The sequence below is a fragment of the Myxocyprinus asiaticus genome, chromosome 25 (assembly GCF_019703515.2).
Source record: "Myxocyprinus asiaticus isolate MX2 ecotype Aquarium Trade chromosome 25, UBuf_Myxa_2, whole genome shotgun sequence".
NCBI lineage: Eukaryota > Metazoa > Chordata > Actinopteri > Cypriniformes > Catostomidae > Myxocyprinus > Myxocyprinus asiaticus.
Window position 1 is genome coordinate 5,282,727 of NC_059368.1, and position 20,355 is coordinate 5,303,081.

The window sequence follows — 20,355 nt, forward strand, 5'->3', positions numbered from 1 at the left end:
TTCTGTTATCATTATGATTTAAAAAAGAGCCAAACAACTATGTGATGATAAATGGCTTCATATGATCACTCTCCTTAAATAAAAGACAGTTTTTTTGCATGATCAGTCATATTTTCAAAATCAATGCCAAAATTTCACAATTTCTGCCAGGGTATGCAAACTTCTGAGCACAACTGTAGGTGCAATGAAGTATCACACCTGTCTCTGTAACATACCTTGGCTCTGTAAATAGGGGGAGAAAAGATGTTCGTGGGTCGAGGTCAGATTCTTTGTTTCTGCTTGTGCGCATTCACAGGACAGCTCATGCTATGTGCGGTATGGTCTCCTGTTCAGGTGAAATACTCAGGGTCGGACAGCAAAACTCTTTTTTTTTTTTTTTTAAATGACCTGTGAATCAAAATTGCTTAAGATAAGATTTGACACAGGTTAGATATGCTTACAAAAATAAAAAAATAACTGGCCAAATTGGGTGAGAATAATAGGCTACACTTCGCCAGTATTCAAGATGCATTCTCTGATAATCTGTCTTAATATTTTATACAATATTGTTTCTCAGGTAAATTGATCTTGTTTAAAGGATGTTTAGATATTTTTACTCTAAAACAAGACAAAGATTAAGAAATTATATTTAGGAGCAGCGTCTCTCTTCAAGGCACATGTGACATTTACAATCTGCATTATCGTCTATTCTCCTCGTATTCTCCTAGTTTCTCATACCGTTAAACGCGGTAGTATCACGTGTCTGGATGGCAACATGCTTATGTAACATACATGCAGACTAGGTTATGCATAGTAAAACAGGCATTGTACACTTCAAATATGGCTATTTTGGGGAGGAGACGGGGTGGATAATAAACCACGTGCATGTACGTGCAATCTTCCGCTAACTTTATAAAGTGAACTTTGCGCTGGTTCTGGTTTTATAAATCTGAAATCTTTTGTGCATACGCAAAATCTGTCTTTTGTGCATACGCACACTTTTAGGATGTTTTAGGACATGAGGCCCCAGGGTATGTCTGTGGGGTTTTTGAAATAGGGGGCATGGTTAATTCAACAGCTATGTCTGGTGGAAGTTCCACAATGTCTAAAATCACTAACAGCATCTTTAATCTGCTCTCGCTCTCTCTTTCTATCTATCTGTCTGACGGTTTATATGACTATCTATGTCACAGTTTATCTATCTCATGGTTTGCATTACTGTACTGTCTGCATAACTATCAAACTTAAAACTTTAAAAACTAGTTTAAACTTTTAGACAAGGATTTGTCAAGCCAACATTGAAGTTTGTCTAGTTTTACATTTGTTGTCATAGAATTCTTACACAAAAATGTCTCTTAATTAAAAAGCCATTTCGAGGATTGACATGACCTCTCGCACCATGTTATGTTTTTTAGGAGATGATTGAGAGAAAAGTGGTCGAGGGAGATGGAGCTCCTGAGGGTGAGGCAGGTGTAGTCACTGTCTCAGGTTTGTACACACAGAACCCGTTACAGCACAGTGTTAGTCAGCTGATGGATAAGAAAGACCAAGATGCATGGGAGCCACATTTCAGATGCGTTGACAGCGGCCTGGTGAGAAACCCTATTTAACCCTTGTGCACTGTTCGTTTGTGAGTCACACTTGTGATGTTTGTGTGTCAAAAATGACCCAAACATACACTGGCGGCCAAAAGTTTGGAATAATGTACAGATTTTGCTCTTATGGAAAGAAATTGGCACTTTTATTCACCAAAGTGGCATTCAACTGATCACAATGTATAGTCAGGACATTAATAATATGAAAAATTACTATTACAATTAGAAAAAAATGTTTAGAACTTCTTTAAAGAGTTCTCATAAAAAAAATCCTCCATGTGCAGCAATGACAGCTTTGCAGATCCTTGTTATTCTAGCTGTCAGTTTGTCCAGATACTCAGGTGACATTTCACCCCACACTTCCTGTAGCACTTGCCATAGATGTGGCTGTCTTGTCGTACACTTCTCACGCACTTTACAGTCTAGCTGATCCCACAAAACCTCAATGGGGTTAAGATCCATCACACTCTTTTCCAATTATCTGTTGTCCAATGTCTGTGTTTCTTTGCCCACTCTAACCTTTTCTTTTTGTTTTTCTGTTTCAAAAGTGGCTTTTTCTTTGCAATTCTTCCCATAAGGCCTGCACCCCTGAGTCTTCTCTTTACTGTTGTACATGAAACTGGTGTTGAGCGGGTAGAATTCAATGAAGCTGTCAGCTGAGGACATGTGAGGCGTCTATTTCTCAAACTAGAGACTCTGATGTACTTATCCTCTTGTTTAGTTGTACATCTGGCCTTCCACATCTCTTTCTGTCCTTGTTAGAGCCAGTTGTCCTTTGTCTTTGAAGACTGTAGTGTACACCTTTGATGAAATCTTCAGTTTTTTTTTTTGGCAATTTCAACATTGTATAGCCTTCATTCCTCAAAACAATGATTGACTGATGAGTTTCTAGAGAAAGCTGTTTCTTTTTTGCCATTTTTGACCTAATATTGACCTTAAGACATGCCAGTCTATTGCATACTGTGGCAACTCAAAAACAAACACAAAGACAATGTTAAGCTTCATTTAATGAACCAAATAGCTTTCAACTGTGTTTGATATAATGGCAAGTGATTTTCTAGTACCAAATGATCAATTTATCATGATTACTCAAGGATAAGGTGTTGGAGTGATGGCTGCTGGAAATGGGGTCTGTCTAGATTTGATCAAAAATGACTTTTTTCAAATAGTGATGGTGCTGTTTTTAACATCAGTAATGTCCTGACTATACTTTGTGATCAGTTGAATGCCACTTTGTGAATTAAAGTACCAATTTCCTTCCGAAACAGCAAAATCTGTACATTATTCCAAACTTTTGGCCGCCAGTGTACATGTGTAATATTTTCCTGTTTTACTACTTTTTATATTTTTAAAGATATGTAATAACACTAATTTCATTAAAGTTGTGCATTTTTAGAGGGAATTTTATGGTATTTAGAACTTATTTAGCTCTAAATTACACCATTTTAATATAAAAAAGCACATTTTATGTTATCTTCACTTCAATAAAAAAAACACCTTTATTTCAGTAAATTGAAATTGTCTAAACATCACAATCTGTCATGCATTGGGGGTCTCTGGAGACATCTGCTGGAATAAAAAAAAATATATATTACATGAAATAACTGTGGCCAGTAGATTACTTCAGTGCTCCATGCATTGGCTGATCTCTAAGCTCATGCTCTTACAAACTTAATTTCTAGATATTATCACAAGTTATGAAGTGGATATATATTTAGACATTTAAAAAAAATAAAATAAAATATATATATTATTTGTCAAATTGTAGCATTTGTTACCACTGGTGTTGAAGTGTCAGATTTTGCAATGATGCACCAATATGCTGTCAAACATGACAATGCTTTTTTATAATTTTGTTACCTGTCATTTATTTCAAACATCAAAATTCTAGCATAAACTTTGTCACACAGGGGTCAGACTCAAACTTCATCCTGTGTGGTATGTTTGGTATATATAGACAGGTTTGTCTACACTTTATGAGGGCCAAATAAGTGGGTCAGATGATGTTGATCTTCAAAATCTAGTGATGTGCACATGATGGTTGGGTTTAGGTTTAGGGGTAGAGTTTGGAAATAGAAAATATTCTAATGAGAGATCATTAATATAATAGAGTGTATTATAGAGTGTTTTCTGCATTGTGGATGTGTGATAGTCTCAATCGTTCATTTATGTGTGGTTGTGTTCTGCATTGTGTCTGATTTATTGATTTTTCTTTGACCCGGAACATCACAAGTGTTGCTTTTTTTTTTTCTTTTTTTTTACGACCCTTTATATAAAATCTAAACGGGTCCAAAGATACCCGAACAGTGCACAAGGGTTAAATATTATGTAGTTCATCATACTAGGCAAGGCAATTTGAAACCTTAAAACTTCTTTTGTGAAATGTTTTAAAAAATGTGCTTGCACTTTCTTTTAAATAAATGCCACTTGCTTTGATATTTTGTAATATGATGAAAACACATTAATACATTTTTAAATGTAGCCAAAGTGTCCAAATACATTTTGGCCACTGTATTTATAATGTATTAGTGCTGAATTTTCTTTTTTAAAGAAATCAATGTTGTAATTTGATGGTTTATATTTAAACATAAAGGTACGAGAAGCTGTGCTATTGTGAATAGTCACGGCTAAATATATTATTAATATAATGTATATACATCTCATTATTTTGTCTTATTTTCTGGTGAGTGGCACTCAAGGACTAAAGTAAAAAAATAAATAAAAATATCTTCAGGGTTCCCACCCTGACCAATGAATTTCCATTATATTTATAGGCATTTGTATATTACTGGAGACAGTAAAAAATTAATTTAGACAACAGAATTATAATCACACATTGCTAAAGTTTTCCTCTACACGATCTCTACAAAAGAGCAATTTAGCCAATGAAATGTTTTAGAACAGTGAAAACTAGAAAAAAAAAAAAAATACAATAAATTACATTCACTATAGAAATTGCCAAGAGTTTAAAAATGTTCAACATTTCCATTACATTTCCAGGTCTGGAAAACAATAAATAAAATTCCCTGACATTTCCAGGTTTTCCCATAACCGTGGGAACCGTTACTTAGAGCTCACAAACACAAAAACACAGCAGATTTGATGAACAGAACAGACAACTTTATTTGGAAACTGTCCTACTATGTACATGTTTCTTATAAAATATTTATTTGAAAGGACCATTAGCACAAAAATTGTTGCATTAAAAATATCAGTTTCAATGTACAAAACTTCATGCACTTACAAAGGCAGCGTTTGATTATTGCTTGTTAAATATATAACCTCTAGTTATTATAGCATGTGTACCCTGATGAAGTTTATTAATGTTACTCAGTGTCAGGCCACCTCAACCTGACACACATTCATGACAACACAACTCAAGAGTTACATCTAAGAGTTGTAGTTCACTAATGTTTTATCTGTTCTATTCCCTTTCAGAGACAAATTCAAAGTGCATGCAGCGACTTTTTCATTCTGAATGCATTACAAACATGAAAACGATTTTGACCTTAAAATCTCTGACAGACAGTTAAGCAATTCACTTGCATTAAACAAATAGTTCATCCAAAAATTTGAATTTTGTCATGTACTCACCCTCATGTTGTTCCAAACCTAGTCACCATTCACTTTCATTGCACCTCTTTTTCCATACAATAAAAGTGAATGGTGACCGAGACTTTCCATGGAAGAAAGAAAATCAAATATGTTTCGGAAAACATGAGGTTGAGTAAATAATGACAGAATTATAATTTTGGCTGAACTATCCCTTTAACATGAGCATTAAGAGACATTTATTTCATACTGACACATGATTTCTTCCCGAGTTTAAGGTTGTGCATCTGCAAGACTCAACACAAGATCTCAACCTCTCAAAAAAAAAAAAAAAAAAAAAAAAAAAAAAAAAAAAAAGCATTCAGCATTTACAACTACACATACAAAAATATCATATCTGACCTGTGGTTCACCAGTCAAGAAATACAATCAAAGACTTGAAGTTGGAGACAGTCACTCAATCTCAGTACAGGACCTCAGTGAGGCCAGAAAGATGTGTTTATCTCTTAATGTAATGCTAGTTATTTCTCCACACTTTACGACATTAATCAATTCCAAAGATCTTATGTGACCTGTAAAATTTCTTATACCATACCATGTTCCTCTGCTGACATCTGACAGTCAAGAAGCTCACTTCATAAGGTAAAACATCTTTAACTGAACAACTGCTTTTCACACCTGAACTCTTAATTTAATACCTCACACATCTTTAAATGAATATTAATACTGTCATTGAGAATTTAGAGGCACAAACTCCAGAGATGTTCAAATATACCCATTTTGATTATGTACAGTACAAGTCAAAAATATTCCTAGCCTAAATGTATTGTAAATTGTGTGCTGCTGTAGATGAATCTGTTCAACTGTGACCGAAATACATGTTTTTGTGCTGATTTTATTATTATAACACTTTACAATAAGGTTCCATTTGTTAACATTAGTTAATAACTTAAGTTAACATGAACTAACAATGAACAAAACTTTAACAACATTTATTAATCTTAATGTTAATATCAACATATACTAATACATTTTTTAAATCAAATCAAAAGGTGTATTTGTGAACATTAGTTAATGCACTATGAATTAACATGAACTAACAATAAACAATTGTATTTTCATTAATTAACATTTAAAAAAAGATTAATAAATGCTGGCAAAAATGTATTGTTCATTGTTTGTTTATGATACCTAATGCATTAACTAATGTTAACGAATCCAACCTTATTGTAAAGTGTTACCAAAATGACTTCACAGAAACACACTACATGGCTTCCCTACAGTTTTTCTGTCTTGGATGGAAAGATCACTTTCAGATTTGAATCTTTTCAGATTAATAGAAAGCCCACAGATGCTCAAGACTTCCTAAAAACTGTCATACTTATCTGATGGAAAGACTGACAGAGAGAGAATTCCCACATCCACACAAGAAAACAGCAAAGACCTGCAGCTGAAAACCAACTCATCTGAATATGATTTCATCTTACACAATATGAAAGATAAACAAGATCAACTAAAATAAAGAAAACAGTGAGTAACAGTACAACGCTGTTACTGACATATAAACTGCATTAGGAAATTAAATAACTGAAATACTGCAATCTAGCTCGCACACTTAATGAGATCAACATAAAACAAAAACATGCATTCAGATAAAGAAATAAATGCCACTGGGGGTAAATTTTGTGCATTATTACAATGGAATATCATCTGCAGAATAAGAGCGTTCCTCCGTACCGATGAGATGAACCAGTTTTCAGCTCCTCAAATTTAAGTGGGACACAGCACTGGAAGAACAGACGATTGGATAAATGAACTGTCAGTCATCAGACCTCAGCCAATCAGGTGAAGCAGGAGTCAGCTGGGAATACAGCGCAACAGTCGGGTTCCGGAAGTAAAAATCCCATTTATTTTTTCCATAGACAAATTGATTTCTAACAATAACTTAATATTGACAATTCATTTCTTTAAAGACAGACCCACTGTGAGCTCCAAGGTTGTTAATCCATGGTATATGCTTCTGTTGAAGCCATCTGCCTGCATTATTTCAACTTCATTGTTTAAAAAATGCCTTTAATAGCATAATTCCTGGTGAACAACTACAGAACTCATGGTACAGCAGTGAAAGATCCACCAATCAGAGAACCGCGTCCAAGAAAGCCTGTGGAAGCGACTGCCCACTTCAAAGATGCACTCTGAATGATGCAAACGAGTTGGCCTCCCTTCACGTATATATTTGTGTATATCAGAATATTTCACAATAAACAAACTATATTGTTTATATAACCTAGTTTTATATATTTCCATAGTTTTACATTCGATCATGTCATTCGAAGTGCTTCATGGGATTGTAGTTCGTGTCCTCGTGAAAGACGGTAAGTACACAGATTTGTACCTTTGACTTTGTCGTATTTTCAAATATTTTTTGCCTTAAAATAAAGTCTGTAATGTTGCGATTTACCTCGGTGCTGGTTGGCTTGGTTCATGCTTTACAACTCTTTAATGAAGGGTTTATTGAAAAGTCTATGGAAGAAATGAATGGGAAAAATACTTGCGGAACCCAGACACTGAATAAGTGGGCGGGGCACTTTTGTGCTCTATAACTCCATAGCACTGAGTACTTCTGCATTCAACTCATTAATGATAGTGCTAGCAAGGCAGCACTGCACTGAAATGTATCTTTGTTTAATTGTTGTTCTCCACAATTTCCTGCAATTTATTCAGCTCAAATTCAACTAATTGAAGCCTAAAATTTTTAAAACACCAGCTGCTTTGCAAGCACTGATATTTTAATTCAACAAAATCCACGCAACACACACTCAAGAGACAGTAAAAACCCTCCAGCTTTCTACAGATGTGTGTGTGTTTACTTGAAGGACAAAACTGTCCACAAAAGTGAATTAAACTGGACCACCCTTTGGGTTAAATCCATGTCCTCAATCGAAACAAATATAAATAAAATGTTCCTTTTAAATCCTTAAAAATGCAAAAGGTTTGGCTACCACCCCTGGAGTTCGCTAGTTCCAATCCCAGGGCGTGCTGAGTGACTCCAGCCAGGTCTCCTAAGCAACCAAATTGGCCCGGTTGCTAGGGAGGATAGAGTCACATGGGGTAACCTCCTCGTGGTTGCTATAATGCGGTTCGTTCTCGGTGGGGCACATGGCGAGTTGAGCGTGGTTGCAACGCGCTCAACAAGCCACGTGATAAGATGCGTGGGTTGATGGTCTCAGATGCGGAGGCAACTCTTGGCAATTCTTCCAAATTGGGAGAAAAAGGAGAAAAAAATCCCCCCCCCCAAAAAATGCAAAAGGTTTTCTTTTAGGGTTTGGGTTAATGTTTCAATAAAAGCAATATGTCCTTATTTAAACATACGTGTGTGTGTGTGTGTGTGTGTGTGTGTGTGTGTGTTTGTGCTCAACAGATCAACAAACCTCTGTCTTCACCTCTCACACCAGTGCTAGTTCAAACGCAGCGAGAGTAAAAACAAAAAACAAAACCAAACATCATAAAACACACATACACATGATAAGACTGACAATCAGACTGACAATGATAGAAATTCATGAGGTCTGATACCTTTGAGGATGTAGTCAGTGAGAAAAGCAGGAACTGTCTCACTGTCCTCGCGCATGGCATAAAGAACTGCAGAGAAACACAAAAATATATACATTCATACCCAAACGGTGTCTATCTCAGGTGAGCCGATCAGCACTAAATACAGGTGATAAACGGTTTAAAACGTTTTGTGATCCGATTACTTAAACCACAGTTGGAGGTGGTCTGAAATGCATATGCCACAAAATTTCACAGAACATTTTTGGTTTGACCTGACATGCACATACAGAACACTTTGCAGGTCACACCTGAAGCCTTATTTATACTATGGAAGAAGCCAAATGTTTTTCTTCTGGACGAACTGAAGCCGCTGTTTATACTCTGTGCGACTTCGTTTTAAAATGAGTTTGTTGAGGGTGATGCCACTGTGTTTAATGTACTGTTGCAGCCACAAGTAAAGCCAATAATGCAGGTTTTTCCGTGAGCCGCTACTTTTAGCGCCGCGTCACTTCTTTGCTTTATTAAACTTGTCACGGCCACTTCCACTTTTAAAAACTCCAATCTATCTCTACTCTTTTGTCGTGGCTGTGCTGTCTTTGTAGAGTTTGTGTTGCAAATCATGTAAAAAAAGTATACTTCCGCACAATCTCTGAGAGACGGGCTTCAAAGATATCCATTTTAATGACAGTAACCTAGGTAACAACTCCTCAGCTGGCAAGTGCGTTTGTAAATAAAAGGGTCACATCCAAACCATACCCAAGAACAGTTTTAACCAATCATCAGCGCTCTTCGACTAGCCAAGTTCTATTGGGTCAAGAATTTCAGAGATGTATGCAAACAAGAGAAATCTCACCAAACAAACAGCTTGGCAGAACAAAAACATCACTGCATTTCATCGTCATTTGTAGTCAAACTAAGCGAAGCCTGTTCGCCCAGTTAGTATAAATTAACCTTGACAGTGCTCAAGCATTAGAATCAATGGCTACTCCACACACTGTGACTACCAATAATGGCTGATACAGAACAATATATTGCCAGCTGTTTGGCCTTCTACTTAGACATACCTGTGACCTTCAACCCCACACTACAAGCCTGTGTACATGTGACCTAGACTCCCAAAAACAAAGATTAAGAGTAGACACTTATAACCAATGTTGTTAACAGACAGCTTGACTCACTCTTGGTCAGAATCTGCAGATCTTCTACAGATGGGGCTCCACTGCTCCTGTCATACGGGATCACTGTCGTCAAATACTGAAAGAGAAAAAGAGACATACGACACTTGTGAACAATCAATTAGGGCTGCAACTAACAATTATTTTTGATAATCGACTAATCTTCGATTATTTTCCTTGATTAATCGGTTAAAATAAAACTAAATGTTATTTCCTGTATTTTGTTGAAAATGTGATTTTTAAAAAAACTGAAATTATAAAGGGTGTAAGGATTTGGTTCGATTTACAGTACTGAATTCACGATTCAATACTCCCACAAAACTTTAAACAGAGCCTGAATTAAAAGTTACATCTGAAGTTAAGTCTTGTGACTGTGGCCGAATCACAGCAGTGCTGATGTAGGGCCATAATCGCACTCTTGCTCCTGTGACATTGCTTAAATATAGTACAATCATACACACCTGATTTTGAATTCATAACACAGTAAAGATGCTTCTTAGTCAAATTCAATTTTTATTTGTTTTCAAGGATTATGCTCAAGACGTCATTAAAACAAATTCTTTGTTTATTTTAAATAAAAATATTTTATTCATTCAGTTCATTTATTTTTATAAAACACCACTTATTACAAGTGCAATATTTCTCAATATGCATCTTTAACTACATATTCTCACAGTAACAATTCTTGGTTCATTCATAACAAAATTGATGTGCAATTGTAGTGTGCTCCCTTAAAACGCACTTCGCTTTCCAACAAAAGTGAAAAACTGGGTCTGTAAACAGTAGTCCATATGACTCATGTGCCAAGTTCCATGTTTTCTAAAGTCAGATTTATGTGAGGAACTGACCGAAAATGCAAATGCACCATTCTCAAAAAATTGACATTTTTCGCCCAGTTTAGTTTTTGCCTATAAACGCTGAGGGTGAACATTTTGTAACATGTTGACAATTTGCATTCACAAAAGGACAACTTGGCTGTGGTTCTTCCTTTTATTATTTCATTTTGTTTCACGAATAAGAAAGTTAACACTAATGAGGGTTCAATGGGGTACAACACCAAATATTTTTGTGAAATGTGAATCAAAAACATTTTAACATGCTGTGAAAAATCACTATCTGCATATTTAAGCAGCCTCTGAACTTTGACCTTAAATTATTTTCTACAACTATTTGTATTTAAAAAAAAAAAAAAGTTAAAACATAAAAAGGTTTTAACATTGATAACACCAATGCCATGAAATCAAGGGACAAACATTCTTTTTAAATTATTAATAATAATTTAGTTTTGGTTTTTTGTACGCTTGTTCGTCCTTGGGTAGTGGGACTATCTGCTAGTGATACACCGATCCGATACTAGGATAGGTATCGTCTCTGATACTGATGTTTTAGGCGGATCGGGTATCGGGCCGACAAGCCCGATCCAAATCCGATAGTATGTGTTAGTCATGTTCATTACTGTCAAGCTCTAAATATGACATAATAGAACCATAAAAACACCATAAAAGTAGTTCATATGACTCGTGCATTTTAATCAAAACCACCTGAAGACATGCAATAGCTCTGTGAATTGCAAAAGGCAAAAGTAAATATATAGTATGTGCAGCGCCAGCTTGTTACTGAATGGTGCTGCTCTGTTGACACACAAACTCACGTGCAGGCTAGTGATGCACTCGCAGCTATTTTTAGACTTCAAAGCGGTGCATTATTTGAGTGCTACTCATGAACAACATCTCAGATGTAGATGCTCAATAGTTCGATTCACTAATAATATGCATTTAGAGCACTTAACAATTTTAATAAGAAGCTAATTAAATTACTGTGAACCCACCAACATACAAACACACTTACAGGACTTCCTGGAGATTTCAGAATGTCAAAATAAAAGCCTGAAGGTTTTACAGTTGAAGGTGCATGATTGAATACAGTTGAAGTCAGAGGTTTACATACACTTAGGTTGAAGTCATTAAAATTCCTTTTTTGGGGGCCTGAGTAGCTCAGCGAGTGAAGACGCTGACCACCACCCCTGGAGTTGCGAGTTCGAATCCAGGGTGTGCTGAGTGACTCCAGCCAGGTCTCCTAAGCAACCAAATTGGCCCGGTTGCTAGGGAGGGTAGATTCACATGGGGTAACCTCCTCGTGGTTGCTATAATGTGGTTTGCTCTCAGTGGGGTGCGTTGTGAGTTTTACATGGATGTCGCGGAGAATAGCGTGAAGCCTCCACACGCGTAATATCTCTGCGGTAACGCGCTCAACAAGCCATGTGATAAGATGTGCGGATTGACGGTCTCAGACGCGGAGGCAACTGAGATTTGTCCTCCACCACCCAGATTGAGGCGAGTCACTATGCCACCATGAGGACTTAGAGCGCACTGGGAATTGGGCATTCCAAATTGGGGAGAAAAAGGGAAGGAATTTTTATTTTTTTTAAATCAGCCAGGAAGTTAAAGCTCAGTCGCAAATGGACAATGACCCCAAGCATACCTCCAAAGTTGTGGCAAAATGTCTTAAGGACAAAAAAGTCAAGGTATTGGAGTGGCCATCACAAAGCCCTGACCTCAATACGATAGAAAATTTGAGGGCAGAAATGAAAAAGCTTGTGTGAGCAAGGAGGCCTACAAACCTGACACAGTTATGCCAGTTCTGTCTGGAGGAATGGGACAAAATTCTAGCAACTTATTGTGAGAAGCTTGTGGAAGGCTACCCAAAACATTTGACCCAAGTTAAACAATTTAAAGGCAGTGCTGCCAAATACTAACAAAATGTATGTAAACTTCTGACCCACTGGGAATGTGATGAAAGAAATAAAATCTGAAAGAAATAATTCTCTCTACTATTATTCTGACATTTCACATTCTTAAAATAAAGTAGTGATCCTAACTGACCTAAGACAGGGAATGTTTTTAACGATTAGATGTCAGGAATTGTGGAAAAACTGAGTTTAAATGTATTTGGCTAAGGTGTATGTAAACTTCTGACTTCAACTGTATATTACTGCTGTATTTAAAATTCTAAAAGTCAATGATAATAATAATAACTATAATAATTATAATAATTTATTATTATTATCATTATTGTTTACAAATTATAACAATATTTAAGTTGAATGGGTTCCAAAAAATAACTGTGTGAATTAAAAGTGGACTGATTTCTTACAACTAAATTGAACAATTTTAGCAAATTGCAAAAACCATAAAACAATTTGCAAAGAAAACTGGCTTATTTTCTACTGAAGACTTAGACTGGAATTACTGTTATTTTGCTGCTACATTATCCAGTAAACTAGTTAACAATAAAGTTTCTCTTAATAGGGTGTACATTTATATTGAAATAATGTGTAGTTAGAGGTTTGTGCTTCTTTACATATTAAAGAGTACCCCCAATTAGTATCACACAATGAGGTAAAGGTATTCTAAACTGATTATGCAAAAAACCTACACTGGTATCGGATTGGTATCGGCCGATACCGAGATTTCAGATATCAGAATTGGAAGAGAAAAAGTCGCATCAGTGCATCCCTAACTATCTGCTTGTAGAATAAATGAAAGATGGGGTAGTTTTCTGGAATCTATGATTGAAATAGAATTCTACCACTCTACTATTGCTATTTCTAAAAAATAAAATGCATGAGCACATGGTAGTATGCTATTCCAAGCATAACAAGTGATTATTTTTGCAGTTCTGTTTAGTGACGCTATTGGTGCAGAAATAACACACTTCAGCTTTAACATGTGAAAGCATGGTAAAGCATTTTTACTACCGAGTAATTTGTGTTCTTACAGTTCCCGGCACGTGCGAGCGGTCAGATCGCTGGACACCTGCTGTGGTCTTCATCTTCCTCTTCAGCAGCTCTCGATGTTCTTTCTGTCGGTTCTGCACATCGATGAGTGCCGAGATGAACGTGTTCTTTACCTCCTTCTCGAAGTCCAGCTCCTCCCTCACAGCCAGCTGATCAATCAGCTCCTCTGAGAGACCACGGATCTGCTTTTCTACCTCCTCCAGACGCTCCAGAAGCTCAGACACACACAAACCATGCAACCCTGAGACAGAGAGAAAGAATGATGGAGTATGGGACCCATGAGAAAATAAAACAGAAACATCAATTGTCTGAAGTTCAACAATCATTTAAAAAACCAGCACAATTTTTACAAAACACACACATCTCTACACAAACTCTCCAATTCAGTCTCAGATATAATATATAAACAGCTTTTGGACTTTGTGCAAAAAAAAAAAAAAAAAATACAAAATATGTAGGCCTATTTTGTATTGAACAATGACTTTTTAGTGTTAAGTGAACAATACACAATCTAAATTCAAAATCAGTCAAAATGACTGAATTTACTGCAGTTTCTCAAAAACTGCAATGTCAACTGCTGTGTTTTTTGTGTCACTCTGTAGTGAAAACACAAATAATCACAGTTTAATTGTTACATTTTTGTCAATGACCATATACACGTAATTCCCTTAAAATATTATACACAAAGAAACACTGTACAATAGGTGAAACCCATAATATGGCAAATTTAATGGAGGACCCTTAATAATTTTTTTGACAAATCTTCTGGCCCAGACAACGCAAGTAAACTTTGGTAATGTGAAAATAATAGACCAACAATAAAACTGTAAACTAAAAACACAAATGAGGATTCAATTAGGCCTGTTGCGATTATTACATTGCCTGACCGTGATCATTTGATCAATTATTTGAAATAACTGTGATAGTAAAATGTAATGATCTAAATAAGGGAATTTTAATCAAATTTAGAAATGCGATGAATGCCACATTTTTCCAAGGATTTGTTTTGCTTCTATGTACATCTGAAGTCAGTTTACATACACTTAGGTTGAACTCATTAAAACTCATTTTTTAACCACTCCACAGATTTCATATTAGCAAACTATAGTTTTGGCAAGTTGTTTAGGACTTTACTTTGTGCATGACACAAGTAATTTTTCCAACAACTGTTTACAGACAGATTGTTTCACTTTTAATTGACTATATCACAATTGTGAATGTAATGAAAGAAATAAAAGCTGAAAGAAATAATTCTCTCTACTATTATTCTGACATTTCACATTCTTAAAATAGTGATCCTAACTGACCTAAGACAGGGAATGTTTTCTAAGATTAAATGTCAGGAATTGTGAAAAACTGAGTTTAAATGTATTTGGCTAAGATGTATGTAAACTTCTGTTCTGACTTCAACTGTATAAAAGCGATTGGATTCCCACAGATTCATGATTTATGTGAAACCAGTGGCAGACTGGCCATTGAGAGAACCGGGACTTGTCCCTGTGGGCCGGCCACGAAATGGGGCCACCGCGTTATGCGGAACGCACCACAAAACGGCCCTGCGATATGCCGAATAGGACAGCAACCCCCCCCCCCCCCGGCTCAACAAATTTTGGGCCAGTTTCTATGTAAAATCCCGGGATGAATTTTCTTCCCAGTCCACCCCTGTGTGAAACAATTGGGGAGATTGTACAAAATTGCAAGTTACCACAAATAATGCAGAGAGTTGTTGAATTTGCATGAATTCTTGTGTTGGCAAGATCACAATATCCTGGAAGGACGGCATAATGAGTTTTAGTTATTTGTCAAATTTTAAATGATTTTTTTCTGGAATATGATTTTAAGCATTTTTACACTCAAGACAGTCTGAGCTTTTATTTCCAGCTGTTTTTATCCAAAGCAACTTATAAACGAGGAAAACTACTAACACAAGTTTAAAAAAAGGAGAGAAAAAAAAAGGCTTATTTTTCCTTTAACCCATGAGCCTCTGATCTATTTAATATTTAAGAGTCACCAAACTTCAGTACCTCTGAAATGTGCTAATATACACATATACACAAGCACGCACACACATACACACACAAAGTACTTACGTTCCTCATAGCTGCTACTGGATGTAGAGTGTTTGAGTGTGTTCAAGTCATGGGACATCATAGAGAGGTCAAACTGGGATGGACTCTCATGTTCCTCGCAGTCGGGAGACTGCTGCATGATCTCTTCAATCTCCTCTATAACCTGATAACACACACACACACACACACACACACACACACACACACACACACATACACACTTTATGATAAACACTAATAAAAGGATTAAAGAAGGAAAATATTCAACTATTTAAAGAGAAAGTTCATTCAAAAATTTAAATTCTCTCATCATTTACTCATCTTCATGCCATCCAAGATGACTTTCTTTCTTCTGCAGAACACAAACGAAGATTTTTATAAGAATATTTCAGCTCTGTAGGTCCATACAATGCAATTGAATGGTGACTAACACTTTGAAGCACCACAACGGACATAAAGGCAGCATAAAAATAATCCAAACAACTCCACTGGTTTAAACCATGTCTTTCAAAAAAAAAAAAAAAAAAAAATAATAATAATAATATTATATATATATATATATATTAGTTTTTAATTAAACAAACAAAAAAAAAAAAACAACGGTTTTGGGTGAGAACAGATCAAAACTCCTTTTTTCCTCAGTACTTGTAATCGAGCTTGAAATCATGATCATGCCTAAAGACCGCAATTGCAGATTGTAGAATGAAAAGAGAATTACATTTTGGTCTGTTCTAACCCAAAACAGACTGTATTGCTTCAGAAGACATGGTTTAAACCACTGGAGTCATCTGGATAACTTTTATGCTGCCTTTGTGCTTTTTGGAGCTTCAAAGTTTTAGTCACCATTCACTTGCATTGTATGGATCTACAGAGCTGAAATATTCTTCTAAATATTCTTTGTTTGTGTTCTGCAGAAGACAGAAAGTCATACACAACTGGGATGGTATAAAGGTGAGTAAATGATGAGAGAATTTTTATTTTTGGGTGAACTATCCCTTTAACTAAGGAACTACATGTGAAAGAGTGTGTTTGTACCTGCTCTGCAGTAAACAGCGGCTCCTCGTTCACGCACGAGATGATGATGGTGTGCAAGTCCATCTGATCTCTGAGCTCATCATCATCATCATCATCATCAGAAAGGTCAAGATTACTGACCTCCACCTGCTGAAAAACAAACAAACCAGTGTGTCAGAAAACTGTTCGCACTTACTGAAGGGACATATTAATGGATGAATGGATGGGTCTTACCTCTTGTGATCGGAGGTTCAGTGTGTGCAGGTGCAGTGAACGAGTGTGAGAGGTTTTCCAGTCAACTGGCATGACGTTGCCATAATTCTCTGTCAGAGCATTCCAAATTCTCAGAGAAAGAACGGCGCATTCAGATGAATAAAGAAGGAAATCAGAAGGAGGGGAAAAACCGGTAGAGAGACAGCAGGTTATTGCTTCACACTAAAAACTGTCAGTCACATTTCAACATATCCTCTTCTCACACAGACACACGCACAGTCTGTCTGAATTGCAAATGCACTATATTTTAATTAAATTAAATTATTCAAACTGCTATGGTTGGCATTCATTTTTATTGACGTTAAATGTATATTTTGCGTATATTTTTGTCACTCACTCGTCATTTCGCAGCAGCTCGCGCTCGCTCATGGCGCGCGCACAGACGCTCGTGCACTCGTTGTTGTTGGAGAGCGGGAAGCTCGCGCTCAGTGTCTCCTCGAAAGATGTGAAGCTGCGGATCTCCGGTGAGTCCTCTGGTTCCGCGGTCCAGCTCTGCGGCGTTTCGGCCGCTCTGAACTCGTTAAAATCCTGCCAGTCTTCATCAAGCGGAGCGACTGGGACCGCCATGACTGCGGCGGAGGATGGGGAAGGCAATGCGTGCGCGCTCCCTTTAGGCAGAACGTAGGGGGCGGGGCGTTTGTCACGTAAACATGCGTCGTCTATGCTCCTCCCCCACGTCATTGTTTACAAATTGTTAGAATACTTAGAAAACTTTAACAATAATTGATTCTCACTTTGACGCCTTGTGAAAAAAACACAAAGAACTTTGAATCTCAATTAATTTAAATGTAACGCTACATAGTACCAAAGTCTCTGATAGTACAAGAAACCCAGCTAACACAGAACGTTCCCCTAACGTTAGTATAAGGTTCACGTTTGGTTATTTTTAGGGAACTAATTACTAATTCTTTATTGAAAATATGCATACATAACACATCTCCTACACAACAATTCAAAACAGTACAATCATTTTTGAAATAACACATTTAATGCAAATGGAAATCCTCTTCTTACAGGAGCAGTTATCAACTATATGAAATCATAGCCAGTCACTCCCATTACGAAATCAGATTCAAACATGATAGCAACATGAGCTGAAAATGAGACCCTTAACTTATGGTTAGTAGAAGTAAGGTTTCACAAACCCTACAGTTAAAAAGTAACAATACTACTTCCATCACAGTAGTGTGTTTACTGCAGCACTGAGCCCGCGTGTTTGACATATCTTTCAAAGAGAGACCTTGAACAGCTAAAAAACTGACCCAACTACTCTCAAATCAACAACAAAAATGTGTCACAGTGCACAAACGTCAGCCTGGTCAGAACAGTGACCGATTATTGTTAAACTTTTTAATTAAGTTCTGCTTATGGCACAATACGGTACTCAAGTATACAGGCAAAATTAAATCAAACCAAAATAGACAGCTCGAAAGGGGCTTTACAAGTGTAGCTGATCAATTCAAAGATATATATTGAAACAGATAAAGAAATTACATTTCAAAACCCATTTTACCAATTTTTAACAACAAAGATATTCAATTGGAACAAATTATCAAGTGCTCTGAAATAATTGCTCTCATAATTAATTCCACATAGCTCTTTTAATGGGATGAAATTAGTCTCAAAATTATAAACAAATGCGTGCACACTTATCCATAAATTTGATAAATGTCGCAAAATGTAACCCTTATATTAAAACGTGGAACTATTAGCAGAGGCGATAAGAAAGGAGGATGATTTTCCAGGGGTGGTGGCGGGAGGCGTGGCGCATAAGCTTTTGCTTTACACAGATGATATTTTGTTATTTGTCTCTGACCCCACTAGATCTATGTCTTGCCTCCACAGGATTATTAATTCCTTTTCTAAGTTCTCAGGATACAGAGTCAGTTGGTCTAAATCCAAAGCTTTGGCTCTGACAGCGTACTGCCCAGTAATGGCTTTTCAACCGGGCACCTTCCAGTGGCCCCAACAGGGCATCAAGTATTTAGGCATTTTATTCCCAGGAAATTTGTGTGATTTAGTTAGTTAATTTTGACCCTTTAATAAAAATGTTTTCGAGTGATGTGGGCAGATGGGCTTCATTACATTTATCTATGATAGGGAAGGTTAATGTTATTAAAATGAATTGTATTCCAAAATTCAACTACCTGCTACAGTCTCTCCCTGTAGATGTCCCCCTCTCTTATTTCAAGCAATTTGATAGCTTAGCGAAGACCTTCATTTGGAATGGTAAGGGTCCCAGGTTGCATTTCAACAAATTACATAGGCCCATTGACAAAGGTGGGCTACGCCTACCCAACATTAATTTTATTATTATGCATTCGGTCTCAGACATATGGCTCATTGGTCACTTCCACCTGAGAGAGCCCCTCCCTGGTTTTGTATTGAATAGGAAGTTCTTGCCCCTATTTCGCCATTGCAAAGCCTTTCTATCAAACTAATTGGAGAAGTTATGTTACACCCCGTTATCTAGCATTTGCACTCGGTGTGGACAAAAGTGTCCAGAGTGTTTAATTTGGACATTTATTTAAATGCTGGCCGAGCATATGGCTGAACCCAAAATGATGTATTGATAAGTTCCCATTCTGCCTATATGAGAGTGTTGAGATCCTTTGATAATTTGGTTCAACATTTTGGGATAGCATACACCCCCCTAAAGCGGCAGACACTCTGGGAGTGGTGATAACTGCTTTTGGAAAAGGTCATGTGGGCATCAGTGTATCACTCCCTGCTAGTTCAGAGTCTGGGGGATGGAGCTTTAACTTCTATCAAGAGATTATGGGAAAAAGATTTTAATTTGGTATTGGAGGAGGGAGTGTGGGCTAGGATTCTATAAAACATCAAGTCTATATCTAGAGATGCAAGGGTGCGACTTATGCAATTCAAGATTCTACATAGAATCTATTGGACCCCCTCTAGACTGTATAGGCTTGGTCTTAAAGACACCCACCTGCTGGCATTGCCAATCAGAGGATGGAGACATGGCCCATGTTTTTTGGTAGTGCGCTGAGATCCAGGAATTTTGGTTGAAGGTACAGAGTTTTGTGTGTGACATGTTGGGCATTCGGATTTTCTTTTGTCCCCAGACTGTGTTTTGGGTGATGGGGCGGTCATCGACGTAGGAGACAAATACATAAGAAATTGGGTCCTGACGAGTGTGATGATAGGCAGGCAGATTGTTTTAAGGGGTTGGAAGTTGGTGGGAGCGCCCTCAATTCGAAAGTGATGCGAGCAGATGGGGAGGGTGGCAGCCTTCGAAGAGGTCATGGGTAGAAGGCTGGGGATATGGGATTCATTTAATGGGAAACGGGTTAGATATTTGATGTTTTTGGGTGGCTCTCGGAGTG

At 36.9% G+C, this 20,355-nt stretch overlaps 1 protein-coding gene across 7 annotated transcripts; it reads right to left on the reverse strand.

Annotated features, from left to right (window-relative positions):
- Positions 1–3,054: 3,054 nt before the first annotated feature.
- On the reverse strand, positions 3,055–17,610 carry LOC127415679 (fasciculation and elongation protein zeta-2-like). Of its 7 annotated transcripts, none has more exons than XM_051654497.1 (9): positions 17,346–17,610; positions 16,970–17,078; positions 16,757–16,885; positions 15,743–15,884; positions 13,634–13,893; positions 9,860–9,935; positions 8,703–8,768; positions 8,558–8,583; positions 4,673–6,913 (listed from the first exon to the last, which is right to left on the reverse strand). In XM_051654497.1, the coding sequence occupies exons 1-8, from the start codon at positions 17,573–17,575 to the stop codon at positions 8,573–8,575; spliced, it is 1,023 nt and encodes a 340-aa protein (XP_051510457.1). In that variant the 5' UTR covers positions 17,576–17,610; the 3' UTR covers positions 4,673–6,913; positions 8,558–8,572. The 7 variants fall into 7 exon arrangements, 6 of the variants coding, with proteins under 6 accessions (XP_051510452.1, XP_051510457.1, XP_051510456.1 ...); XM_051654496.1 differs by having other exon boundaries at positions 4,673–8,380; XM_051654494.1 differs by having other exon boundaries at positions 4,673–8,380; positions 8,545–8,583.
- Positions 17,611–20,355: the final 2,745 nt, after the last annotated feature.

Excerpts from the sequence above, each read along its gene's own strand:
- LOC127415679 (XM_051654492.1), bottom strand. The coding sequence starts at position 17,575 with ATGGCGGTCCCAGTCGCTCCGCTTGATGAAGACTGGCAGGATTTTAAC. Across the intron at positions 17,079-17,345 it reads GAGCTGCTGCGAAATGACGA|AATTTGGAATGCTCTGACAG; the intron begins GTGAGTGACAAA and ends TCTTTCTCTGAG. Across the intron at positions 8,769-9,859 it reads TCTGCAGATTCTGACCAAGA|TTCTTTATGCCATGCGCGAG; the intron begins GTGAGTCAAGCT and ends GTTTCTCTGCAG.